The sequence below is a fragment of the Pseudonaja textilis genome, chromosome 2 (genome assembly GCF_049901715.1).
Source record: "Pseudonaja textilis isolate UNSWEBS1 chromosome 2, rPseTex1.2, whole genome shotgun sequence".
Taxonomy (NCBI): domain Eukaryota; kingdom Metazoa; phylum Chordata; class Lepidosauria; order Squamata; family Elapidae; genus Pseudonaja; species Pseudonaja textilis.
Genome location: NC_141991.1, coordinates 159,367,207 through 159,393,780, shown reverse-complemented (window position 1 = coordinate 159,393,780; position 26,574 = coordinate 159,367,207). Strand labels below are relative to the sequence as shown.

Genomic DNA, 26,574 nt, shown 5'->3' with positions numbered 1-26,574 from the left:
TCTTCAAAGCGATCTCTGCCGTCTAATTCAGGGGTCCCCAAACTTGGCAACTTTAAGACTTGTGGACTTCAACTCCCAGCATAGCTGGCTGGAGAATTCTGGGCGTTGAAGTCCACAAGTCTTAAAGTTGCCAAGTTTGGAGACCTCTGGTTTAACTTTACAGACGCTCCAACTTCTAGTCTTCTTCCCAGTTTACTATAGGGACCAGGGATGTCTCGGCAATTGCTACACCCCACCCCCCCGCCTTGACAACCCCCTCGCAACCCACAAGGTGCGCAGGTAGCAAAGGCACGTGTTTCTCGGCCAAGAAGTTAACCCGCCGCCCATGTGGCACAAAGCATAGCTGGCTGTTCTGGCGTCTTGAGGGCGGGATCTGCCCAGGCCGGGTGGCGATTGGCTCCACCGATGGCAGCAGCCCCTCCCGTTCTCGCTCTTTTCTCGCATCTGCGGCGCAACCCGGGTTTGGGGACTTGGATACGACGGGGCGGAAAGCAAGAAGGCGGCGCTTGGCGGGTTGGGGCGTTCACCGGAAGAGGGACCTGCGAGCCGGACGCGGGGAGTCGGTGGTCGTCGCCTTCCGCGATTCCGCTCGGGTACGGTATGGTTCCGCGCAGCCCCTGGCAGAGGACAAGCCCTGGGCGCCGGGGGTGGTAGCAGCCATGCATCCGTGAGTGCCGCGAGGCACCGCGCCGAGGTAGGTGTCGTCCACGTCCCCGAGGGGGCTGGGAGGCTCGGCCGCCTTGCCTTTGGCGCGCGGAGCCCGGGCGGCGCGTGCCTTCCTGTTCCCCGGGTTCGCCTTTGGCTCGCGGCCTCTCGCCGGCCAATGTGGAAGTGGCGGAGAGGGGGACGGGGAGGGAAGGGCGCGTGATTCTTGACAGTCGTTCGCTGGCGATGGAAGAGAATTATTCTCGCCTCAAGAGAAGAGAGGAACTGAAACTCCTGGGGAAGAAGAGGGGGCTAGGCGCGCTCACCGGGCTACTTTAGTTGCTTCTAGGTGGTTCCTCTGCAGTCCGGGGGGCGGCGGGGGGGGGTGTTTTCTATGCACTCATTTTTGGGGGGTGCATGAGTTTTGCTGTTAGTTAAAAGGCTGGAAGCCTGAATGCTGTCCGGATAAATGTCAAATTTCAGCTAAACTTATCTGGGACGACTTCTTCTGGCGGTATTCCGTTGGAGTTGGGCGGCTAAATAATTTGAATAAGTATAAATATTGATACGCTTATGAATATATTTGTAGATATTGTACTCTCAAATTGCAAATGGAGAGGTGGGTACTCTATCTTATCTTCATTTTTAAGTGCTTTGGTTTTTTTGTATTGTGAACAGTTGCTGGGGTGCATCCACAGTTTCCTTGTACTTGTACAATGACAAAGTTCTTCTAATTCTAATTATATAAATGTAATATAATTATAGTGTTGCTATAGTTTATATATGTGAGTGTTTGTGTGCTATACACACACACACATACACACATATATATGTAATATGTTTCTAGATTATTTAAGATGGATTCTGGGTAAAAATTGAACCCATTAAATGTTTTTAAAAATCCTCATTTTGTGGAGAATTTGAAGGTCATTCCAATCTGTGTGGATGTTGAACCATAACTCTCATGGCTCCAACAAATGTACTTTGTCCTGTTGCCCAAACATGGGATTTGGGGTATAGATATCTATGGATTTTCATACGCAATACTATTGAATCCACTGTCAAAACATGGATCATATACAGCTTTATGAAATGAGCCATATTAGCAGTATAAGACTTGGTGCAGCCACCTGTATTTTTATCATGTGATCCACCTGAAGCCACAAATGATATGGTATATTGCTTCCACCTGCACAAAATTAATCACAACAGTTACAGATCTGAAGAAGTTTTAGTGCCTCTGTTGTGGCACTTAAAATCACCAGATTTTTAGTTGCTGTTCATATTAATGCAAATTGCTCTGTGATTTGCTTAGAAATATAAAAGATCAAATGTATAGCAACTAATTTTGACCATATAGCATTCAGTATTTCCACTATAAGAGTTCAAAAAAATATCACATCTTTAATTATTTCAGGCAGATCTCCAATGAAAATCACGACAATGCATACCTCTGATCTGCATTTCTGTTGGGGTAGAACCAAAAAGACCAGGATTTTTTTTTTTGAAATATTTGGTGATCTTTACTTTAATATTTGAGCTAAATGTGTGCTCATAGCCTCTTTCTTCATTAATTCTTACTGTATGACCCTTACCCTTTACCTGAGTTAATATTTTTCATTAATTCTCCTGATAGAGTTCCAGCAATTTTAAAAAATTCCAGAGAGCTCTGAAGGCAGACTTCTGCCCATTTAATGAAACAATGGTCTCTTGTATGGTATACAAAAGCTGGGCAAGACCTTATACTCACATGTCTAAGACTTCAACTTCCTGTCATATAGTATGGAGAAAAAAATGAAGTTTTTGTGTGTCTTCCCCCCTTTTGACATAAGCAGGGCTTAGAGTTGTTTTTAATCCACATTTTGTTTTATTTCAACTAAAACAGTTATAGAGAAATTTGACGTTGGCTTTCTTAAAACTAGGCAATGGAAATCACAAACTGATATTCCAGGTGCACAAAACTCAACAGTTGTATGACTTTATTTTAGGTATGTTGTACTAAATCATTATTTAAAATGAATGGAGTTACTGATTTAAAGATGAATAATAAGAGTGCATTAAACACACTGAATTTTTATTTTGTTGTATATTTTAATGTGAAAGAACAGCAATATTTCAATAAGCAGTGAAGTGCTTATGAAGTGAACTGAAATAAGTGATTCCATGGATCCTTTGGGAGCTCCTTCCCATTTTGTGGATATCAATACTTTGCCAGGATGGTCTAATTACCACAATGAGGACCAATCAAACAGCTCTCATTTACCAGTCAAAGGGGGAAAAGTTGATGTTCGATCACCCTTTCCATATAGGGAAGACATCAATGCAAAGATAATATTATGGTAAGTTTGCATCTCATTATCTTAAGTAACCATTAATCAAACATTTAGATTTCTGTCAGATTCATTACACTAGCAAGAATTAGTTACATTTACAAGCTCACAAAAAAAAAATCTAAGAACTTCAGTATTTTAAAAAGAAAATGTTTTGGTTATGTTTACTTATTATACTGACTATGTGAGAAGAAATCCTCACAATTTTATGTGAAATTTATAAAAGAATTATATAAAATTCCTCATGTAAAGGATTCCTCCAGAATAGCCTGGGTTCCTTTTTATCATTCCTTACCACGAAACAAATTGGAAGGGTTGAAAGGAGTTGTGATTCATTACACTGAGGACAGTTTGGTGACGTATTTTATGTATTTAAAACAGAATGAAAGAGACATTTGGGATTTATTGATAGGCTGCTATCATAATGCTTGCTGCTTTCCAAGATTCCAAAAATAGTCCAGAATGGGAACAAATTTGGTATGATAGGAGAATCTGGCAAAAGAAAAATGAAATTTGAAAATGGGTGGACCAAGCAGGCACTGTGGAGAAAAAAAAATTTGGAAGAGGCATTTGGGCAGTCACTTGGAAGGCTATTGGCTTCTCACTCTTCTCCCTCCTGATCATGTGACTCTGCATGAAAAAGACTTTCTTACCAATGGATATTGGGAATGGGAACTCTGTTGGTAAGTGATGCAGTCATAAGGCATGACATCACATGACTATGCCAAAATCCAGTGGCAGGTCCAGCAGTTCCAGTTGCCTTCATTAGGTGAACACACAGGGTCATCGCATCCTGCGGTCACCATTTAGAGACAGAATTTTATTTAGGTCATTGACCATTTAAAGTATAACCAATAATTTGCAATCTCCTGAACTCTTTCCCATTGATTTTGTTTGTTGGAAGCTGAAATGGTGATTATGTAACTACAGCTTTGCTCAGCATCCAAATGCAGATGCAAAATGTCAGAAAAGCAGAGGCATACACAAACAGGTGCTTTGTTTTCCAAAAGAAAACAGAGATTTTTATAACCTCTGCAGGTAAGGGTGTTGGAAAGAATTCCGGGGGTTATGCTCTGTGTATCATCTTAACCCTTTCTCATTTATAAACGTGAACATATTGATTGGCCTCTTTCAATTCAGTTTTCATTTTAAAAGTACATTCTCTTTTGAGGACCTCCATTGTCTTAATCCATTTTAGGGCAACAAAAGTACATGTTTTGGATATGATGGCTATTTTTCTATTTATAAAAGGTGGGATATTGTTCTATAAAAAGACTAAAAGGAGAAAGGAATTAAATCTGATGATATTTTCTAAGAATAGTCAGAAGTTAAAATGTGCAGTTCTTGGCTGTGTTCCATTGCTGTCTACCTGGTTAATCAGTTCTGCTATGGGAAACTAATAACTAGATTCCTTTCTGATTCGACTTTTATTTCTTCTACATTGGTAATGAATTGTAATCTTTTCAAAGGAGAGGCGACGTAGCATTGCTGAACTGCACAGCTATAGTAAACACCAGCAATGAATCCCTCACGGATAAGAATCCGGTCTCTGAAAGTATCTCCATGCATGCAGGACCTGATTTAAAAGTTGAACTACAGAAACTTAAAGGTCAGAATAATAATATTTCAATTTTCATAAAATGAGCTTTGCTTCAGTGATTCTAACCCCCTCCCCGCCCTTGTTCAGTACTTCAGGATAAGTGGCTGCAGAGGTCAGGGGTGCCAAGAGCCACAACATTTATCACAAATTACTTAGCCACAATTGCATTTTTAAAAACTAAATGGCCATCTTTATGCAAGAAATTCATTATCACCTAGGTAATATGTGAAAGAAATGGGAATGGAAGTATTGGAAGAGGTGTTTAGTTTTCTTCATTTTTTAGAATAGAAACTTGATTCCGGGGAAATGTTTCAAGTTTTAAAGAAAAGAATGGATGCCGAAGCAAGAAATGCAATTTTTAACTGGAAAAGACCTATGATGTCTGATAGACAGAAAATCTGAACCACTAACAAGTGACCTCACAGTGGTCATTTAAGTCTCTTGGAATAAACAGTCTAGACCAGAGTATTGCACTGCAAGGTCAGAGATTATTCCTTCTAATTCAGGCAAAGAGACTCTTGTGCAGTTCATGAAAAGTACACAAACTTTATGTTTCATAGCCATCCAAATTCAGTAGCAAGCTCTCAGACCTATCCCACTACTTGATGGAATTTTTGGTCAGTGAGATGAACTTGTAGACTCTTGTTATTACAACGACACCATGCTTACTGACTGCATCTGGTGTAACCTGGCAGACAGTGCTAGGAATAACTCTGTTTCCTCTTTCCTTCGTCTTGTAATAAATGCCAGGTTTCCTTGGGAAAATTAAATGCCCACCCCTATGTAAAGTTCCTGGGCCCAAGCCCATCTAGGAGTATAAAGGATTTAGAATACAGGGTTTTAAATTGAAAATAAAATGCTTGGGTAACCATTGGTTTGATATTGCTTGTCTTGTTCTGGTTTCTTATTAGGTTGTCGGACAGGGGAAGCAAAGTTGACCAAGGGGTTTAATCTTGCTGCCCGCTTCATTATTCACACTGTGGGACCCAAATATAAAAGCCGATACCGAACAGCAGCAGAGAGTTCCCTGTACAGCTGCTACCGCAACATCCTTCAATTTGCAAAGTAAGCATTCTCTTCTTTGACAGGCAAGTACCTTCTCTACACACCCAAAAACATACACTGCATGTAATCAGTCTATGGAATTCATGTAGCCTGCAACCAGTGTAAAAACAGAGGTTTTGAAATACGCCTTTAAAAAGGGCAGTCTATCTACAATGTTGCAAAACTATTATGGATGATATCAAAAATGGCTGCTCTGAAGGATCTGCCTATTAACAAAATGGTGATAGATACAGCAAGCAACAAAACACTGAAGAAGATGCAAAGAAGTTGCCCAAGGACTCAAGGAAAGGGATGTAAAGCACCAAATGCAGAGATTCACATTAATTCAAAATTAATCTTATATCATTTTTCCACACAGTGATTCCTCAGTGAGATCTATCAATCCTTCTACACTCCTGAAATTCACAAGATGGCAACAATCCATTTTTTTTCCTGACTTGATCAGGATGTACCTGGTTTCCATATTTGGGAAAAATACTTCTGGGATCGTTGCATGAATTTGGCTTTTTAATATGTATTTTTGGCCCCGCTGCCAATTTAAACGATTATTTCTTGAAAAAAATAGTGTGACCTAGATGGGCTAACACCTGCAAATAGCTCAGAAACCACAACTTTTACATCCTGTAACTCTCAATCTAGCGGATTGTGAAATGGCTTTTATAGACACTTGCCACCACCTTCCTCTTCTTATGTACTTCTGTAATTTTAATTGTTCTCCCCATCCACCCCAAATACTAGTTGTCCAATATTAGGAGCAGACTACAAAAAGTATGCATATTCCTCTAAGCAACAGAATATAATAAAAGATAGGAATGAAATGAAAGTATTAAGTGTGATGTGGAGGACAGGAAAGGGAAGGAGCTGTTCATGTCACTAGAATGTTCAGTACTTCACCTGGTTAACCCTTCCTTCCTTTCCTGAAATAAAGAGAAATCACCAGAAATCTCCCCAGTGATGCGGAACCTGGAGCCCATTAAGTTTTAGTTTAGGGCTAATGAGAAATAAATATCAGTTCCAGTCAACGTCCCTGACCCCTGCCAGATCACATCCCTTACCCTTTGTTGTTTAGTTACTTGTATGTTATGTTAAGCCATGAATTGTGGTTTATAAATCACAGCTTGGTTCAAACTTTCTAAGCCAAAATCAATCAACCATATTATGGCTTACCATGATAAGTAAAACCTGTTTTTCATTACTCAGAATATGATATGCAAACTTTTTCTGATTTACAAGATTTTCCACATTTTTTTAAATATAAGAGATGCTTCAGTAATATTCCTGATCTTAGATCTAGGACTGAATAATAATAATAATAATAATAATAGGTTTAGTGAGTCAGTCACCATTCTGTTTTTCCTACCTAGACTGACTCACTACTGCTAAACTAGGCTTATTTGAATATTCTTAGTGTATAATTTTCTCCAATTTCTTTCAAATTCCTTTTGTGTTTACAGTATTTTACTCCTTTAGGCCAGTGTTGAATCACTGGATGACATTATGGGATGGGATGGGAGTAGATTGCCCAGGGAATCTAAATTAGAAAGATTCACAGAATTCATATTAAATTGAAATTTATTAATTATAAGTGTATTTGAATTTAGTTTAGGAAATTAGTAATTGTCCAGATAATTACGTTACTGCCATTTTATCCATTCAGAATAATTGAACATTTGTTTTCCTTTTATTCTTTCAAAATCCTGTAATGTTTAATGCTTTTTGCTTGTACTTTTCTCATTTGAGGAATTTGCATATAATTTTATTTTTTATCTGTTCAGTTTTGCCACATTTTTAGTCTTTGATCCAAATTCTACCTTTTGCTGTATTAGTATTTATTTATTTATTTATATCCTGCCTTTATTGTTTTTTTACAAATAACACAAAGTGGTGAGCTGTTAAACAAAGGATGGTTATAATGCATATTTGTGTGGGTGAGTGCATTTTCCCGTCGTAAAGTAATACTTTGTCTCCCTATCTCCCTATCACATGAAGGTGGAAGGAATCCAAATGGCCCTTTTTTTGCCAGCTCTTTTGAGGTAGTGCAGATCAGGAAACAGATTAGAAGTCTGTTGCTGCAAGGTATAAAAACAGAAACATGAAAGCTACTTTCTCTTTATTTTATCGAAGAGAATCAACATGGTATCATCTTATATTTCTTTGTCGCTCACTATACTTTAAGGGCTAAGATGATGTTTGTGTAATTTCAGTTCTTGCATTAGTTATTTTGTAATTTCCCCACACTTTTCAGAACAACCATTTTCTCTATCCACAATACACATTTTTAAATAATCTTTGAATGTTTTCCATTATTAATTCTGTAAATAGGCCAAAGGACCTGCTTTCCCTTCCAAAATTAGGAGTAAGCTGCCAACTTTAATTGGTGATCTTAATCCCCATTTAGTCTTCTCTCCTTAACGGTTATAGGACCAACTCTTAATGGTTCTATAGCTGTTCTGTCCTAAATAAATACATACAGGAAAAATAATATGCATATGCTTTAACTTAGTAGAATTGACTTTATTAGGCCTTGCTGAAATTATTCTTTATTGATGTTATTTTAGGGAACAAGCAATGTCTTCAGTGGGATTCTGCACGATAAACACTCTGAAACGTGGTTATCCTTTAGTGGATGCAACTCACATAGCATTGCGTAAGTATCCTTGAAGGGGTGGCTATTGACACTATCTGTTTTATATAACCGGTACTTCAAACATCAGATCTATCTGCCTTGAAGCACCGTACAATCTATTTGTAGAACAAAATTAGACTGCAGAAGGAGAAAAAAATAATGGAGGCAAGGAAAGAATATGTGATAATACCAATGAGTAAGTGTTATAGAATGGTGGATCAACAGTAGGTGAGCAATCTTTTATGGCCAGAAGAGGCAAATTTTGATGTTTATTTTTCCAGGGGTCTGGTCAAAAGTGCAAGCGATTGAATTATATCACTGGAGTAAATGAGGTTGAATTTTTACTTATTTTGAGTTATTTCATGAGGTATTCCATTCCATATATAATCACCACACTATGGGGTATTAAGGGACGTAAAGAATCAGATTATGTTGAGACCTATTGTGCATCTTTCTACCTCTTTAAAAATTCACACATTTTTACCTTGCATTGATTTTTGCTCCTTCCCTTGTTTCCCATTTCTCCACAAAATGATGGGCAAAGTGAATGTGTAGGTTATGAGATACCAGGTCTGCTTTAAAAGTATACACCAAAAATTCTGTAGAAATTTATGCATTGTATTTGAGTCATAAAGATATAAAAAATATCAATTAGTACAAGTAATTGCATGGTTGTTGAATCTTCTCTATTTCATTTCAAGGAACGCACAAGCTTCTGTATTAATATTTGGACCTACATACTGTATTTAAGTTAGATCAGATTGACTGGCATCAACCTTCAAAAGTTTTGCCCTAGCCAGCATGGCTAGACATTGTTATTTATTGTATTTTATAAAATGCAAATAGTGCAAAATATATAATAATGCAATTGTATTCTTATTGTAGAATTTGGCGCTCAGATGGGTCATTTATATTACAAAATTAAGTTAAAAATAAAGTGTTTGTAAATACAAATACATAGATCATGTGTCTCTAGACAGCATTCAAGAAGGAAAGAAAGGAAAATGATAATCAACTAATAAAAAATGCATTGAACAATACAGAACTAAGTCTTATCCACCTTTCTAAAAACTTCTGATGATGGGAAAATCGTTCTACAGTTTGGTCCAGTGCAGAGGTGGTATTCAGCAGGTTCTGACCAGTTCTGGAGAAGTGGTAGCGGAAATTTTGAGTAGTTCGGAGAACCGGCAAGTACCACCTCTGACTGGAGATTTTACAGTATCCTTCTCCTGCCACACCCACCGAATCAGTAGTAAAAAAAAAAAGAATCCCACCACTGGTCGGTCCAGTGGTTCAGGTACCAGGATAGAAATTGAGAGATTTAAAGGATATAAAGGTGTCATACTCCAATTGGTAACTACAGGGGAAAATTTGCTTAATAAGAAAAGATAATGTGAAATTGAAACAGGACAGACAAAAGTATAAATATAATGATTTGAATTGAGATGAGATAATCAAAACAAAGTTGAGAAAATTAAAAGAGGGGAAAAACTATGTAGAAAATATAAAATGGTAATAAGATATGGAACAGAATATAAAAATGAGCATGAAATTGAGTTTTGTGTCTGTAAGAAGTGATAACCTGGGACCATGCTATTTTCAAAAAAGATGTTTTATTTGTATTTTGTTTTTGTGAAAACCCGAATAAAATTTTCACACACACACACACACACACACACACACAACAGCATCCACTGTGGAATCCATGAAAGGAATGCTAACCTGTGCCTCAGAGTTTACCCACACCTCTATTATTTTATCGATGGATAAAAGGCAGCATTTCAGGAATTGTAATCTTACTCTCATGTTAATTCTTTTTAATTAAAACAAAAACCACACAAGAGATCTGTAGGTAGTAGAACTACACAACAAATAGAAAAGTTAATGGACAGAAGCATCTGCAGAATCCAGATGTTTTTATCGGAATGCTCAAACAAGTGTTGCAGAACAAGCTCTGCCCTTTACATTTATACATGTGATGATATTGCAACATGTGTATAAAAGGGGTAATCTTGTTGTGATGCTATTCATCATTGACCCTCCTGCACAATTACTTGTTTATATCCCACCTTTATCATTTTTTAAATAAACAACTCAAGGTGGCAAACATATCCAATATTCCTTCTTCGTACTATTTTTCCCACAAGAATAACCCTGTGAGGAGAATTGGGTTGATGGGTGTCTCAAACTGGGAACTCACATTTTATCCATTCAAACTCTTATCTAAGCTTCAATGTATACCTTTAAGATTATAGCATTCAATATAATACATAACTTCAAATCGAGTTCTGCTTGGTACATTCTTAAAATAGAGACTATATTCTTTAAAAAAAATTATATATATATGTAAATAAAATACACATTCCATTCCAATTTAATTCTATCATTAATATTCATTAAAATCTTAACATCTTTAACATTTCTTTTCAATTAAATATCATACTTCCTTGGGAACACTTATAAACTTTCCATAGTTATTAACATAGTTATTAACAAACATCCCACTACATTACAGTAAATATTTTATCCATCATCATATTTTCTAAAATTATTTCTATTTGTAATATAACAATGCTATCTTATGTACCTTTGCAGAATCCCTTTTGCAATTAAATTTTCACCCATTATCTCTAAAGAAGCTTACGGTTACAATCCTTATATCTTTTCCCTGTTTCTCCATTTCTTGTTTCTGTCTTTTACAACTTCTTTTCCTTGCCTTTTTCCCCCTCTTCTTCTCCCTCCCCTTTTTACCCCCTTGTCTCTCTACTTCTAACTCTCTCATCTGTAATCCCCTCTTCTGTTGCTTTCTAATATTATACTTATCTTTCAAATAGTTCTTTTTGGTTGTTTTTTCTAGTCTTAAACCTTTCACTCTCTTTTCCCCCTTTTCTTTTTTTTCCCCCCACTTCAAATTATTTGATCATTAAAGATGGCTTCTTCTTTGTCCCGATCTTCTAGTTCTGCAAGCGTTTCTTGTTGCTTCTCATAGTTCCAGATCTCCATTTCTAAGAATTGAAACTTCTCCCTTCTTGTGCATCTTCTTTCCATTTTTTAAGTTCCATTTTCAGTTCTTCTAAGAGTGATACCATTTTAAAAACTTTTAAACAACCACCTGGTTAATTTTAGTCATCTAGATGCAAAAACCAAAAATCACCAAATAATCCAAGGCTGTTTCTACTTACTTCTTTTTTCCACTTTCTCTTCCTGGGGTTCTATTATTTTGTTACCAAGTTTCAATTAAAATATATCTTTGAGGAATCTTGTTAAAATTTCACTGTAAGTTCCTTTTAATTACAGTTCCATTCCTTAATTCCAGGCAGTCGCCTCCATTTTTCCAGATCCTGCCCTTTTATTCTTTTTTTTCCTCCTTTCCTGCTTTTAAAAACTTTTAAATGTCCAGAAATCTTTATTATTCCTTTGACTTTTATTTTCAACTTAGATGCCTATTAATGTCAAAGTGGATTTTTTTTCAATTTCTTGCTTAAGTCGCTTAGCAATCAGTATAAGGAAAGGAAGAAAAAAAACCTAATCCTTTCCCTTCTCTCTCTCCTTCGCAGCTTCAAAATCTTCTTTGGGAACAATGTTGTTAAGTTTAAATTCCAAGGTACCTTATTTGTTGCTTTTGCTGTTTGACCTGGTCAACCAAAATTTTCTCTTATCTTCCTCCTGCACATTCTTTTCTGGTCGAGTTCTTCTTTGTGTTGGCCATTTCTGATCACCGCTACAACCGCCTTCAGGAAAGGGAGTAATGGCCAGCTGGGGAGGGAGATGTGGCTCTCCTCAACCCTGCAGGCAGTCTCCCCCCTCTTCACCACCTCTACAGGGTGGCTTAGCCCCAAAACCAGCCGGCTTGTGGCGCTCCAGCGGAGAGCATGGATCAAAGCCTCGGAGAGACAAAGTTTCGGTCTGTCGCCGAAGAAGCTCAAACCGGAAGAAATGGATGCTGTTTTATTAAGAGGAATTAAAGGGCTAAGTAAATGGGAAATGGATATGAGGTGAGACAGCCAATATAGTATAGTAGTTAAGGTCTTAAATGTGGAGGAGAGGGGAAGGGGCCCTAGCATTCAGTCATTGAGTGCTCTTAATGACTTTGGTCACCCTATCTTTCTCAGCCCATCTTATGTTTCTCTATGAATCATTTTAGGCAAGAAAGGCAACTCTATGTTGATTTCAGCTTTTGGAGGAAAGGTAGAATATAAATACAGTAAAATCTGTAACTCAGACTCTAAATGTCAATTTTACTCCTCAAAAATCAGCCCCGAGTGCAAAAAGATAATGGGTACACATGAGACACCAAAAACCAATAAGAACATGTAGTGATTCTTCAAAGCAGATGTCTTTATTTTTTTACATCTATAGGCAGAATCTTACTAAACTGAAGCAGACTACTATTTACATGAAGCATGTACTTTGGGAACTATTAGGGCGGGGTTGTCTTCACCTCTTTTTGTCATGCTATCTGAACTGAGTTGTACCTTAGTTCTTTGGAATGGGTCGCTTTCCTGCCACTACATTCCATCATTGGGGATGTTGGTCCTGCACAGTGTTATCATCAACATCTGAGGGATTATTAGAGAACCAGCAACTCCATACAGCAAGAAGGGATTTGCTTTTACCCTGTGGTACTAGGAAGAGTATATGGAAAAGCTAGACAATGATTCCTGCAAGTACTTTAGGTATTTTTGCTATTACACATTATTTCATTTGTTATGAGCGTGACATTTAATTATTATTCCTTCTATATGATAAGGGTTAAATTTTGGCTCCCTCTCATTTTTCTGACTTGTTTTTCTTGACTTTTCCTCTACCCATAGGTACAGTCCGACGATTTTTAGAGATTCATGGAGAAACCCTTGAAAAAGTAGTGTTTGCTGTTTCTGATCTTGAGGAGGTATGTAAAATAACTTGTTTCCAAGCATTAGCTGTGCAGTTATGATACTTGTTTTTTCTTATAGCTTTCTTTTGAAATGTATAATAAACTTAATCTAAGGAACTCTCATTTTCATTAATTCATAGACACCTGGTTTTTGCTTCAGACTCCATGCATTCTGATTCAAAAGTGGATATATTTTGAATTATAGATAAAAAAATTAGTGAGCACTTTCATTTGTTGATCTTAAGTAAAGTGAAGTAGATTTATGTTTTATATCTAAAATACGTTGAAAATGTAACTAATCATGTTGATTAGTGATGTTGATTCAAGTGATGCTGATTTCTTGTATGAAATATGGCATAATAGAGAAAATATTAGTGTACAATTTAACCTCAGTACTCGATTGCTTTGAAATTTGGCAGATTGGTACTTGACACATTTTGACATGAAAATTTTGTCCCAGTACTCATCATTTGTTTATTATTTGACATGCAGGTTAAGACATATCAGTGTCGGCTGCCTTGTGACTCGCTACCCTTTCCAGCCAATACAAAGGGTCACATATTAGTCACATGATTTGTTTGGTACTCATCATTTTTAATACTTGTTGCGCCTTTCGGAATTAACGAGTTCCAAGGTACCACTGTAGAGACAGGGGATACAGATCCACATTTCTTAAACCCTGAATTCCATATGTTCTCAAACTATGGTCCATGGCCAACACTGGTTTGTGGCATACCAGCAACTGGGCCATGCAGACAAGCGAAGCCCCATCCATGGGATGCAGGATGCATGTGAAACCATGCCCACTTTGGCCCACGGAAAAACTTATCTACACAGAAATGGTCCCTGGTGCCCGAAAGGTTGGGGGCTGCTTCTCTTAAGTGACTATTGAGTGAGTGGTAAATGGAGAATAATTTATGCTTGAAGAAAGCATGAAAAAATGTGAGCAAACCTTACTGCAAAACTGCACAAGAGTTTAATATCAAATAATATATTTAATGTTTAGAGATTCTTCTTAAGCAAGATGTGATGAAAATAGAATGGCTTGTGGCTCAAAAATTTTATTAGTTTATCAAAGCATAAAATACAAAATATAAAGAAAATGAAAATAAAGGTGAAAAGGGGAAGAGAGAAAAGTGTAGGATAAAGGGGAGAAAAGAAAAGAAAACATTGACCTCCAACTTCTTCTGAAGCAGTAGAATAAGGAAATAACACAAACCCTAAATTTCATAACTTTTCTAAAATACAAAAGCTATCTAATCAGCAAAACTCAAAAGTTTCATTTCCACCTCAAGCACAAATTCCAAAAGCAGTTTCTAAGCAGAAATAAAATTGATTGTATTCTTTTCTTTAATCAAAGCAGTCAATTTAGCCATCTCTGCTAACTCCCATCAACTTCTGCAGCCATCATCCATTTTGGGAATCAAAGTTTCCTTCCATGCTTGTGCCTAAAGTAATATTGCTGCCGTCAATATGTATAACAACCAAAGTTCCAAAAATTTCTTAAGTTCTTTGTCCAATAAGCTTAAAAGTCTCTGGTTATATCTTTATGTCCATTTTAAGAATCTTCTGTACCAAATTGTGAATCCTACTCCAATATTTCTTTGCTCAAAATCCCTGTCTTCCAGTACTTTACTTATAAAGCCTCAATTTAAGTTGCCAAAGGCTTTCTCTGCATCCAAACATATTAAAGCTGCCTGTTTCTCATTATGATAAGATGTGGTGAAAATAGAATGAAAAGGCTTTTAGATAAGTAATCCATGTTTCTGAATGTACTGGCTTAAGAATGCTTCCTCAGTTAAAAAAATACATCCACATAAAATGAATGTTGAAGGAAGGAATGCCAATACAGTACTAAGTTTAGGTCACTGTTGCAGCTTTTTACATGTTGGTTAGATTATCTTCAGAAGCACACAAAGAGCTAAGCACCTTTTTTCTAGCTTCAAACTGAAAATGGGACTCATGTTGGGATATCTTGGAAGTTTATATCACTTTGTGTGTGTGTATGTGTGCGTGCATGCTGATTTCAATCTTGCCCTGAAAAGTGAAATGCAAGATGAGACAGTTTTCAAATTCTCTTTTCTATAGCCTACTTATCGGAAGATGCTGCCTCTGTATTTTCCAAGATCACTGGCAGAGGAGAGAGAGTCCCTGCCTTTGCTTCCTGAAGATATAGGAAATGCAGAAGGAGAGCCCGTTGTGCCAGAGCGTCAGATTAGAATTTGTAAAAAGCCAGGTGCTCCAGAGGGTGAGTCTGCATTTGTGCCAAAGTAACTTGCAGAAGACTTAAAACAGGCAACCACCCTTAAAAGGCTGTGAGTTTTACACTTGATATTATTAATATAAATTATATTTCCATATTAATTTAATCCTGACCCATTTTTCAAAGTTGGTTTATATATGTTTGATTTTAAAACTATGAGTTTAACAAATAAAACAAAAAGAAAGTAACAAAAGAAAGAAAAAAAAGAAGTTACTACACTTCTGCCCTTTTCAAAAAAAATTGAATAATTATCATCTTAATTTCCTCCCCGCCATTTTTATCCCTTTTTCATCTTTAAATCCTGAAATCATCGATTTGATATTTTCTTCTTTCAACAAAAAAGTCCATACAAGTCCCCAGTCTTTCCAAAAGGTTTTATTTTCATTTCTTCTCTGACCAATCTGGTCAGTTTTGCTATTTCTGCAAGTTCAGTTAAATGTATAATGCAGTATTCAACGGAGGATATCTCTCACTACAACCAGGCTGAGAGAGAAATTCAGACAGGCTTAATGAAAAAGTTACCCTTCATGGGCTATCCAGTGTTTAGCTAACTACTACTGCTTTTTGCTCTCCACTTGACCTATTCAAAACTTGCAATGTTTTAAACTGTAAGTGGTAAAATTTCATCAGTTCAGATTGTGCCAGAAAAAGAAATGCTACTAACCTCTGATGTTTTGCCATAGAATCTCTTCTAACTGCAATTAGTTTTCATTCAAGTGGCCCCTCGTTTTCCTTTATTGAATGTGTACTATGACATTCTCAGGGACAGACCCTTCATTATCCCGGAATATCTTCTGCAGATAATTCTGATGAAGAGGAGCTAGAAGCTGACTTCTCATTTATTGGTTCTCATGCTTTTGCTCGAATGGAGGGAGATGTTGATAAACAGAGGCGTCTTATCCTTCAAGGACAACTGTCTGAGGCAGCACTTCAGAAACAGCATCAGAGGAAGTAAGGCACTTTTACCAAAAGTCCCTCTCCTATTTACAGGTCATTAGTTTTCACTCTCTGGGGTTGTGGGTGCTTCAGAGCAGTGTTCTTATTCTGATCACAAGATAGTGTTCTGCTGTAGTAGATTTTTTTTTTTCTTCTTTCAAAGGGGCAATAGTGAGCTGCTAGTGGGTTTGACAGACCTTTTAAAGTTGGCATGCCGAAGATGGCTTGGTTTGGTTGTTTCCAGTAAAATTCTTTCATAATTAGTTTCCTATTTAGGTTAAGTCAAAATGCATTAGAATATTTGGCAGAGTATACATAGTATCAGGTTTGGTGTTTATGCCAGTTGTGCTACTAGAAAACTAACTATTTTGCGATTCTGTGTGGTTGCCTTCTAGTTACAACCGTTGGCTTTGTCGAGCAAGAGCTGAGGACCTGTCAGATATTGCTTCACTTAAAGCATTGTACCAAACAGGTATGATTAAGGTCAAATTAACCAAAATGCCTGTGACTCCTGGATGATGAGTGTGCAAAGAAAAAGCAGTAATGCTACCAATGAGAAATTTAGCCTATAAGAGTTTACTTATGGTTAATTTTCCTTGAAAGTTACAGTAGCTACGTAATGAAAATTGTAATTGTTTTAACTATTTACATATTCAGTGGAAAATAGCACTTAGACTTATATACCACGTTATAGGCGCAACAAGTATAGTGCTTTACAGCACTCTTTGAATGATTTACAGTGTCAGCATATTGCCCACAACAATCTAGGTCCTCGTTTTACCAACCTTAGAAGGATGGAATATTGAGTCAACCTTGAGCCAGTCAGGATCGAACTCCAGGCTGGTCAGAGTTAGCCTGCAATACTGCATTCTAACCACTGCACCACCAGAGCTCCTGGTGAACATTATATTAACTGATGTAATGTAGCTGATAAGATAGTTCAAGAATTTCAATAGTTAAAAAATACTGTTCTGCTTATATTTTTTAGGTTTAGAGAAAAGTTAGCCATTCTCCTGAAAGAGGATATAATGTGATATAGTAGGTAGTCTTTGATTCCTGTGCAACCCCCAGCAATGCTAACTATTTTCAAACAATTATTTTTAAGCTGGATTTTACTTGGGATGTGTGTATGTGTGTTTTAAGTTCTAGAATCTGAAACATAGTCCTGTTGTTCATTCTGTTCATAGGAGTTGACAACTGTGGTCGTACAGTGATGGCTGTTGTTGGAAGGAATATTCCTGTAACCCTTATAGACATGGAGAAGGTAAGATCCTGAGAAATATTTCAGTAGTGATAACAGTTATTAGTTTAGAATTTTAAGAAATCATATCTACATCCAGATTTGTTCTTCATCCTTAAAATTACATTTTTAAAGCTTTTCATTTGAGACTGAAAATAAAAACCCACTCTGGACACAACTGACAGTAGATATTCCAAGATTTGGAGAGCCTACACAACTGCCTCAGAAGATACTTCTATAATGGAAGCAGTTTTGCCTCAGCTGAATGTACTTTGAGGTCTACTGAACCATAGCGACACAGACTATTATTGGTGAAACTTTTTTTTAATTATTCCCAAAGCTGACTGGAAACCAAGGCAGTTTCATCTGAATGCCCATTATTAGTCTGCAATTTAGTTTCCGTTCATTGCTCACCAAATGAAGCTTTGAACCATCTTCAAACTCAACTTTGCAAATGACACATTACAAAAATCATCGAGGATTTTTGCTAAGACTATAGATCTGTGACCTGGACAAATTGCAGTTGGTATAAACTTTGTGTACTTCATATAATAGATGCTCTATGCTATATATGAACAGTGCTTTAATCATCTGCAAAGAGGAGTGCAGTTACAGCTAGTCCTCAACTTGTTCATACTTACGACCAGTTGCCAAGTGTGATCATGTGATCATCATTTACAGTCTTCTCTGCTGGCTTCCCAAGAGAGTCAAAGGGGAAGCTGGCAGTCTGCTGCTGGCTACCAAAAATTTTCCATTCATTTCCATTCACAAAACTCTTCTTTGGGCTGCATAAACTAAGGTTGGATCTTCAGTATCCCTGTTTTGGTTCTCCAGCCCAGCATGCAGGGGGGAGAAGAACTCTTGTGCTGGGCTGGAAAAACAGAGGTTTGCGAAAATTCCCACTTCATTTCTCCAGTCCAGCCTAGGAATTCCCTTCCACGCATAGAAGGAAGGAGAACTCCCACAAATGTCTGCAGAAATAAAGTGTTATTTTATCAGCATAAAAGGGATCCAGTTTGAAGCATTGCTGAAAGTGCCGGGCTAGAAACCCAGAGAGGGTGATTTCTAGCCCCTCCCCCTTTCGACATAAAACTGGCTGGGGGGCTTTGGGCCAGTTGTTCTTCTTGGCCCAGCCCACCTTGCAGGATTGTTGTTGTGGGGAAATGCAATCATTATGGATATTTGCTATCTTGAGTTATATATAAAAAGGGATAAAATTCTAATAATTCCTTCAAGACGGATTAGGCTGAAGCTTAGGCAAAGCTATCAGATCAGTTTCATAGCTGAGAAGAGAGTCTAATACCTTTTGTTTTAAATGTACTGTGTCTTAATCATTGCTATTCTTGACGACAGAAGAAAGCCATTTAGCTGAACAAAACGTACTATTTTCTTTCTGTTGAGGAAATTATTTTTTCCAGTACTGTTTTTGTAGAATTACAAAAAAGAGGGGGTGCCACATTTTGTCTCTAATAACATATATGTGGTTTTGTTTTTTTTCAGGCTCTCCTGTACTTTATCCATGTGATGGACCATATTGTAGGGAAGGAATATATTATTGTTTATTTCCATACGCTCACTAATGTCTACAATCACTTAGACTCAGATTTCTTGAAGAAGCTCTCTGACATTGTCGATGTGAGGTAAGTTTTATATTCAAAGGTCTTGAAGCTGTCTCCGTATTGATGACTGTGATTTAAAAGCACAAGAAAATTTGCTTTAAAGAATGTACTGTACATACTCATGAGTAAGCTGAGAATTTTAGATGCCAAAATGCACCCCAAAATCAGATGGGCTTATATGAGAGTATATATACTAATACTATTTTAAACTACCCGTATTTCTCATATATTTTTATGTATAAGTCTATCCACGGATAAGCCGAGTCTTTAATTTTTAACCAAAATACCATGAAAAATGTAGGTTGACTTATCTGCAGGTGGTGCAGTTTTGATGGTATTTTGATTAAAAATTTGAGGATCGGCTTATCCGCAGATGAACTTATGCGCAAACATATATGCTAATGGGTGGGGGGGATATGAACTTAATGACCAAAGCAGGATGAGGGCAGGTGTAGGACTTTATTGTGAAAACTGAGATAAGACTTCTTTGCAGAATCAGAAGTTTTGTTTCCTGATACCCAAAAAGGTCAATCTCGTATGCCATTTCTGTGAATGGGCTGGGTGATATCAATAAACACATGTGATTAGTTAAATGTTTTAAGATTTAAGAAACTTCTTTTGTTATTTAACCAGGTACAAAAGAAATCTGAAGGCGTTGTATTTTGTCCATCCAACATTTCGTTCAAAGGTGAAGTGTGTCATCTCCAGGTGGAAAATTTACATTTTTGCATGCAATCATAAATAAGGTCGCCATGAAGTATTGCACGATATTACTGAGGTTACACACCCTGGCATGGAGGACCACTTTGGTTACCACAGACTCTTGGAGGAGTCACGGGATATAAGCCTAACCAGCCTAAATTAAAGGCTCTTGTGAAACAAATTACCCATTCATACCTATTTATTTACATTTACAGCATGCTGTTCTTTCCTTTTCCTTGACATGTTCTCTGTAATGTCTACCTTAAAAAGCAGTTGCTTTGGGAAGGAAAACTTGACTGTTTTGCTTTAAAAACTTGCAGAGTGCACTTATGGCATTATTTTAAATAAGTTTCTGTTGCATGTCTCCTAACTTCAAGATGATTGAATCATTTGTAGTCACATAATTTGTGGAAGCGGCATTAATTTCCCTATTTTTCCCTTTAGGTTTCAACGTGGTTCTTCACAACCTTTACTGTCTCAGGTCTAAAGGACAAAGTTCACCATGTGGAAAGCCTCCAGCAGTTGTTCACAGCAATACCCCCTGAACAAATTGACTTTCCTCCATTTGTTCTTGAGTATGACATCCGGGTAGGTGAAGTTGCATTAATTTGGCACTCTTCCATGTCTTTAGATTTCATGAAACAGAGTGGGAGGTAAAGAAACATTTCTTTCTCTTAGTTTACAAGGATGCCTGGTGTTTTGCTTTAGAAACAGCTAAGTTTTGAAGCCATGTTGGATTGCTTGGGCCTTTAAAAGAATATGCTGCAGAACACTTTTGTACATTGCTGAAAATACTCATTGTATTGGTATAAGAACGCATTATCTAGAGAATAGATGACAGTTCATACTTAGAGCACAAAGCTGGCCTTCATAGGAGGCTATTATAACCAAGAAAACGTTGAATTCTATAGCTCTTGTCATCTTGAATGATCTCCATTACAAAAGCTAATGTGGCAAGGAGGAAAGAAAGGCATAAAACACAATAGTGTGGAGTAGATAACTATTGTCTAATATAAAGTGGTTTTTAACAAGCTGTTCTTTATCCCAAAATGATATTATGTCTCCTGTCCTTTCTACTTCATCTGTCGTCGTCGTCGTCGTCCCCTGCATTCATTTCTAAATTAAGTTCCTGGACTTCATTTACAGTGTATTTATTGGGTGTTTTGTTTTTTGAAATCTTACAGTGTACATTGCGGCACGTGTTTTTTATACAGATTACTCTAAAAGCACAATGATTTTTGTTGTAGCAATGTGGAAAGATGCAAGTGAAAGCACTTTACTAGTTTTACCTTTCAAAGAAAGCAAAGGGAAAGAAATTATTGCCTGTGACCCACCTTCCCTTGATGCATTCCCAGTGTGTTGTGGCTTCTTTTCGTTTCTCTGCTCTGGCACGTTTCTTTCTTTTTGGAAAGAACTTGCAGCTATTGGTTTTAGCATGGATACACCACTACCTGACCCATTTTTCATATATATTCTCCTGTGACTAGACAGGATAATACCTAAAAAAAAAAAATTGGAGACTCCCTGCAATTTGGAAAAGAAGGAAACCTGAATGCAGATGAAAAGAATGGACAGTCATTTGTACAGTATTCTATTTGTCATGTGCTGGGTAAAGCAATGCAATCTAGTCTGGCCCATAATATCTAAACTTTTATAGTTCTCCAATCTATTGTTTAGGATGCAATTCAGATGACAGGGGTTCTTCCCCCCTACAATAAATGGCGGGGACTTAGCCCAGAGTGTTATCTATGAAATTAAGCACATAGAAGTTCCACAGCTCTTCATTTAACAAGACCTGAATGTGATTTCTTTATATACATATGTTATTGATGTTAATACTTTCCCCTCTTTCTGCAGGAAAATGGACCATACTATTCTTACCCTTCTTCTCCAGACCTCTGACTCTTCAGCTCTGCCATTGTTTCTGATTGCTCAACAATCTTTCACATGCTGCTTGCCATTACCATATCAAGTCAATCTAAGTTATTTACAGAGTTCAGAGACAGGGCTTTCTTCCCCACCTCTGCTATTTTTTTACAATGAGATAGTTGCAAGGACACAAGCAATCAGAAAACTACAGGGTAATGAACTGTATTTCAGATCTAAGTATCCAGGAGAAAATGGATTTTCCATGTGGGAACATTCTTTTTTCTTTTACAAGATGTCAAGATGATTCCCTTGTTACTACCGTTGTATTTTCCTGAGACATCAGTGGCCACCTTTTGGCACAATCTGCAGATACTCTTGTGGGGTGGCATGGAGGGGGGAGATGCAGTATCCATTGTGTTCTGTGGCCTTTGTATATTCAATCCACTGTTAAGAAAGATATATTTACAGAATTACCTTTAGAAATTTCTGAGAGTGGCAGAACTATTTGTAAATTGTAGAGTTACCACAAAATACTTAAGCTAAAGGATCTGTCATCTGTTTTCTGTCTTGCCAAATGATGTGAGATGTAAAGGATGTGCTGCTGTGGGCCACCTGTACCCTCCTCGTCCAGTAAAATTCAAGGGCATGTCAGGACTGCCTGATGTGTTTTGCAGTCATTTGGGGAATAATACAAAGTGTTGATTGCAAATTGGAAAATTAATTTATGTCATTGAAGAAATTCAGCCATTCACTTTTTGTTTTGAAAATAAATTTATTTGTACGCATCTTTGAGAATTAGAGTTATAATGTCTCACGCAGGTTAGCTGTCACAGTTGCTTGGCTTGTTTTCCAGATTGTGAAATCAACTATGTTAATTGAACATTTTTACTATGCAACTATTGTAACAGAAACAAAATCATGATGTCTGCAGATGCCAATAGTTTACGTGTGACTTCAGTGTCACAATGGACAATTCATCTCTACAGGTAGTTCTTGAGTTATGACCATAATCGAGGCTGCCTGTTATAATTCTAAATCGTAAAGTCCTAAAAGAGGTCAGTTACACGAATAACCCAATTTTGCAAACCCCCTCTTTTTTTTTGCATCGGCCATAAAGCAAACAGGGCAAAATTGACATAAAATGTGGTCGTGTGATTGCAAGATGCTGCAATCAGTGTAAAGCAGCTGTGTTGCCAAGCACCCAAAGTGCATTCATAGGACTGCAGGATAGGGGGATAACCATTTAGAAACCTATCATGTGTGCTCTTTTTGGGTCCATCATAACTTTGGCCACTAAGCGGAGGGCTGCCTATAAGTTGACTGAGGTACAGAGTCGTCTGCAATTACTGTGATAGCATTGGTGAGCCTCAGGCCCCCTCCTGTGTTGAAATACAATTCCAACTGCACACCATTGGCTCTGCTGCTGAGAACCATGGTTTATTGACACTGAAGAACCACATGCTTCTCCTATAGTGATGGTTGAGTGGCATATATTGGGGCAGAAATCAATGAGGAAAATAAAATTGATTGGCTTAGAGTAGCTGCTATTGTAATCCATGCTACCGGATGAGCAAATCAAATTGAATGATGCATACTACTGACCATTAAAACTATTCATTTCAAATAGAATTTTAAAAAGCAGCAGTAAAAGTCTCCATTATTGAGAAATACCGAATATATATAACTGTTTTGTTTGAGACCAGTTTATTTAAATTGGAAGATAAATAATAGCAGAGGTACATAACAGCTAAGAAGAATTCTACAGCACTATCATCCCTCTTCGGGCCTTGAATTGGAAGGTTTGATTTTGTATTCTTTGAGAAGCAATGTCTGCCAGGCAGTGGCTGTCCTGTTCATTCATGATAATGCAGAGGAAGCCCACTCACAGCTGTGCTTGTGGAAACGTTTCATTTGCAAAGTACATGGTTGGGAGATAGTGTTCTGGGTGTTAGGGTAGGAATAAGAAGACTTCCCGATTGGGAAAAGGACTGCTTGTACATCATTCCAACATCAAGAGCAATATAGTATCTGAATTAAATTTAAAAAATGTGTTCCCAAGATCCCATACCATTCTCACATTTCAAAACATGAAATCCATTTTAAAACAACTGGAAGATGGTGAGCTGCAATGCAAAGACACGTCTCCAGGGACACATCATATTTTCCCAAATGCTTTGATGCTAATATGGGCTTTGGAGGCATTCTTCAAAAACAAAACATGAATCGGCTGTAGCCAACTGCTTTGTTTACAACTGATCCCAGGTAATGTAAGTGGGAGCTAAGTTCAGGTAAGCTCAGTCCACCAGACAGGAAGAGTTAATTATTTTGTTTAGCTATAAGTAGCCTATTTTGTGTGCAAGACACAGATGGGGATATTTATTTCATTTTGGCAGTATGCGTATTTTATGTTGTGAGGATATGGACATGAGAGATTTTCCCTAGTTCAGATATTTATTTCCCCATGACTTAGTTTGCCTTCTGTGACATGGGTTTCATAGATAGAATTCTTTACTGGCCAAGTGTGATTGGACACACAAGGAATTTATCTTGGTGCAAATATTCTCAGTATACATTCCTCGAGTCAAGAATCATCAGGTACAACACTTAATGATAGTGATAGGCAGGGGTGGGTTTCTACCGGTTCTGTCCACCTCTGTAGAACCAGTAGCTCTGAAAAGCACCAGACATAGAACCGGTTCTATGTCTGCTGATGTTTTTGCCCACTGGGGCTCTTACCTGATCTTTATTTCCTGATTTTTCAACTTCAGCTACCGAATGAGGCATAGCTGGAGTTAAAAAAACAAGAAAAGAGGGCTGTTTCAAAGGCTGCTTCTCGGCAGCAGCGTGCTAATGACGATTAACAGGCGCATGGCTCACAGTGGGCAGGGAAACTCGTAAATCCCGAACTGGTAGTTAACCCTGTCGTATCCCACCCCTGGTGATAGGTACCCTTAGCATTATAAGCACTCAAATCATACTAGGAAACAGTCGATATAAATCTTAAGGATGTTTTCATGCTTCTAGCAGGCCTTGCCACAAGTTTCACTATAAGGTTGTTAAATCTTGAGATTAATCAGTTTGCTTCTGTGAAATCTAAAATACCTAATCCAAAGCAAATTTAGATGTTTGGACAGTTCAAGCATCCCCTTTGGTCTAGAAAAGGCTACTTTTCTAGTAAACTGGTTGTAGAAACTATAGGGCTGGGACGTCAGAGGTCTTCTAGCCCAAACCTCTGCCCAGAGCAGCAGACTTTATTCCATCACAGGTAAATGGATGTCCAATCTTTTCTTGAAAAGAAAATCTTTTCTCACCAGCATAGTACAGAGTGATACTATCTCATCTTGATGCAATGCCTCTATTGATGCAGTCTAGAATCCATTGACATTTTTTGGCAGCTGCAGCACACTGCTGGCTTGTGCTTAAGTGGTTGTTCACTAGGACACCTAGATGTGTCATGAATGAGAAAAAAAATCCTTAAAAATAATTGATTTGTGTGTTACCTTGAGAAAAGTCACATAATATCGCCACTCATCACCTCTGTTCAGTTGTGTAATAAGCACTTAATGATTGACTACCATTATGGCAACAGCCATAACTACCATTATGGCAACAGCCATCTTGTGAATGGGCACTGTGGGCATGGTAGGAGCTTTCTGAACTGATAGCCTTGTCATTTTCTTAAAATCCAGATGTAACTCCAAAGAGAACTGAGTTCAGTTATTTTACCAATCCTGCCATTCAAAACCCTTTCATTTGAGTTGCTAGACTTGAAAATTCTTGGGTCTTTTCTGCATGCTGAATATACATGCTCTGCCACTGAGTTGTGGTTTATCTCTTCAGTAAGAAGGCAAAAAACCATAGTGCACTTCTTTAAAACGCCACATGTAAATCCCGAGAGAGACTTTGTTTTCTGGTTAAACCTACCCTGGCAATCACCTGCATACTTGGTCTTTACTGTCCCATCTCTGATCTTACTGAATTTTCCCATATAAAATAATGGTGAACTGTTTCCAAGTATAATATCTAATTTGCTAAGATGTGGTGGGGACGGGACAAAAGTTGCTAGCAAGGACCCAACAAACAGGCAAAAGCAGAAAAATAGTATATCCAGTATATTGAAGAAAAGTATAAGTAAGAACCCAAATCAGAGTTGGAGAGGTCCATTTAGGCAACTGATTCCAAGTCTGCTCAGTTCAGGAACACCGCTTACAGCATTCTAGACCAATTGTGGGCCAGGTTCTGATTAAACCTAGTCAGTGAAGGGGAGCCACTTCTCTGGGTAATGAGTTCCCTGTCAAACACTTAACTGATTTCCAGGGATGTGTTTCACCTGGTCCTAAAGACTTTAACTCATTTAATTAGATATTCTCTGACCAGTTCTATCAATCTTAAATTTTAATCTTGCCTTTCATCCTGTCCCTCAATTTCCAAGTGCATCCCACATCATTTTGCTGGAGAAGATTGAACCAAAGTAGGATTTGAGTAGCTTTGCCTTTTTAGTTACTGTTTGTGTTTGGTCCCATTATTAACGACAGTAAAATAACAATCAGTTAAATGTATATGCAGCCTGGGTTCCACTGATTCAGGGCAGTTTACAAATTGTTAAAAACATTTAAAACAAGAAAACCACACAAAGCAAAAGGGAACAAAGAGGGCATACATAACAAAAATCAGATGGGAATAAAGAAAAAGAAGAAAAGCAGGATTCAGCCACACTTGCCGGAGATCAGGGTGAACAGCCAAGTTTTCAGAGGTCTTCAGAACGCAAATACATTGGAAGTTGTTAAAATCTCTGGAGAAAAT

General features: G+C 37.6%; 1 protein-coding gene across 4 annotated transcripts; it reads left to right on the top strand.

Annotated features, from left to right (window-relative positions):
• The first annotated feature begins 521 nt into the window (after nucleotides 1-521).
• GDAP2 (ganglioside induced differentiation associated protein 2) lies at nucleotides 522-22,556 on the top strand. Of its 4 annotated transcripts, XM_087926223.1 has the most exons (15): nucleotides 522-694; nucleotides 2,568-2,633; nucleotides 2,754-2,984; nucleotides 4,445-4,584; nucleotides 5,487-5,640; nucleotides 8,199-8,287; nucleotides 13,081-13,157; nucleotides 15,231-15,390; nucleotides 16,206-16,356; nucleotides 16,737-16,813; nucleotides 17,529-17,605; nucleotides 19,082-19,221; nucleotides 19,834-19,888; nucleotides 20,347-20,490; nucleotides 21,760-22,556. In XM_087926223.1, exons 3-15 carry the CDS (start codon nucleotides 2,809-2,811, stop codon nucleotides 21,802-21,804), a joined length of 1,485 nt encoding a protein of 494 aa, XP_087782349.1. In that variant the 5' UTR covers nucleotides 522-694; nucleotides 2,568-2,633; nucleotides 2,754-2,808; the 3' UTR covers nucleotides 21,805-22,556. The 4 variants fall into 4 exon arrangements, with proteins under 4 accessions (XP_087782349.1, XP_026569151.1, XP_087782350.1 ...); XM_026713366.2 differs by lacking the exon at nucleotides 2,568-2,633; XM_087926224.1 differs by lacking the exon at nucleotides 2,568-2,633 and having other exon boundaries at nucleotides 2,749-2,984.
• The last annotated feature ends 4,018 nt before the right edge of the window (nucleotides 22,557-26,574 follow it).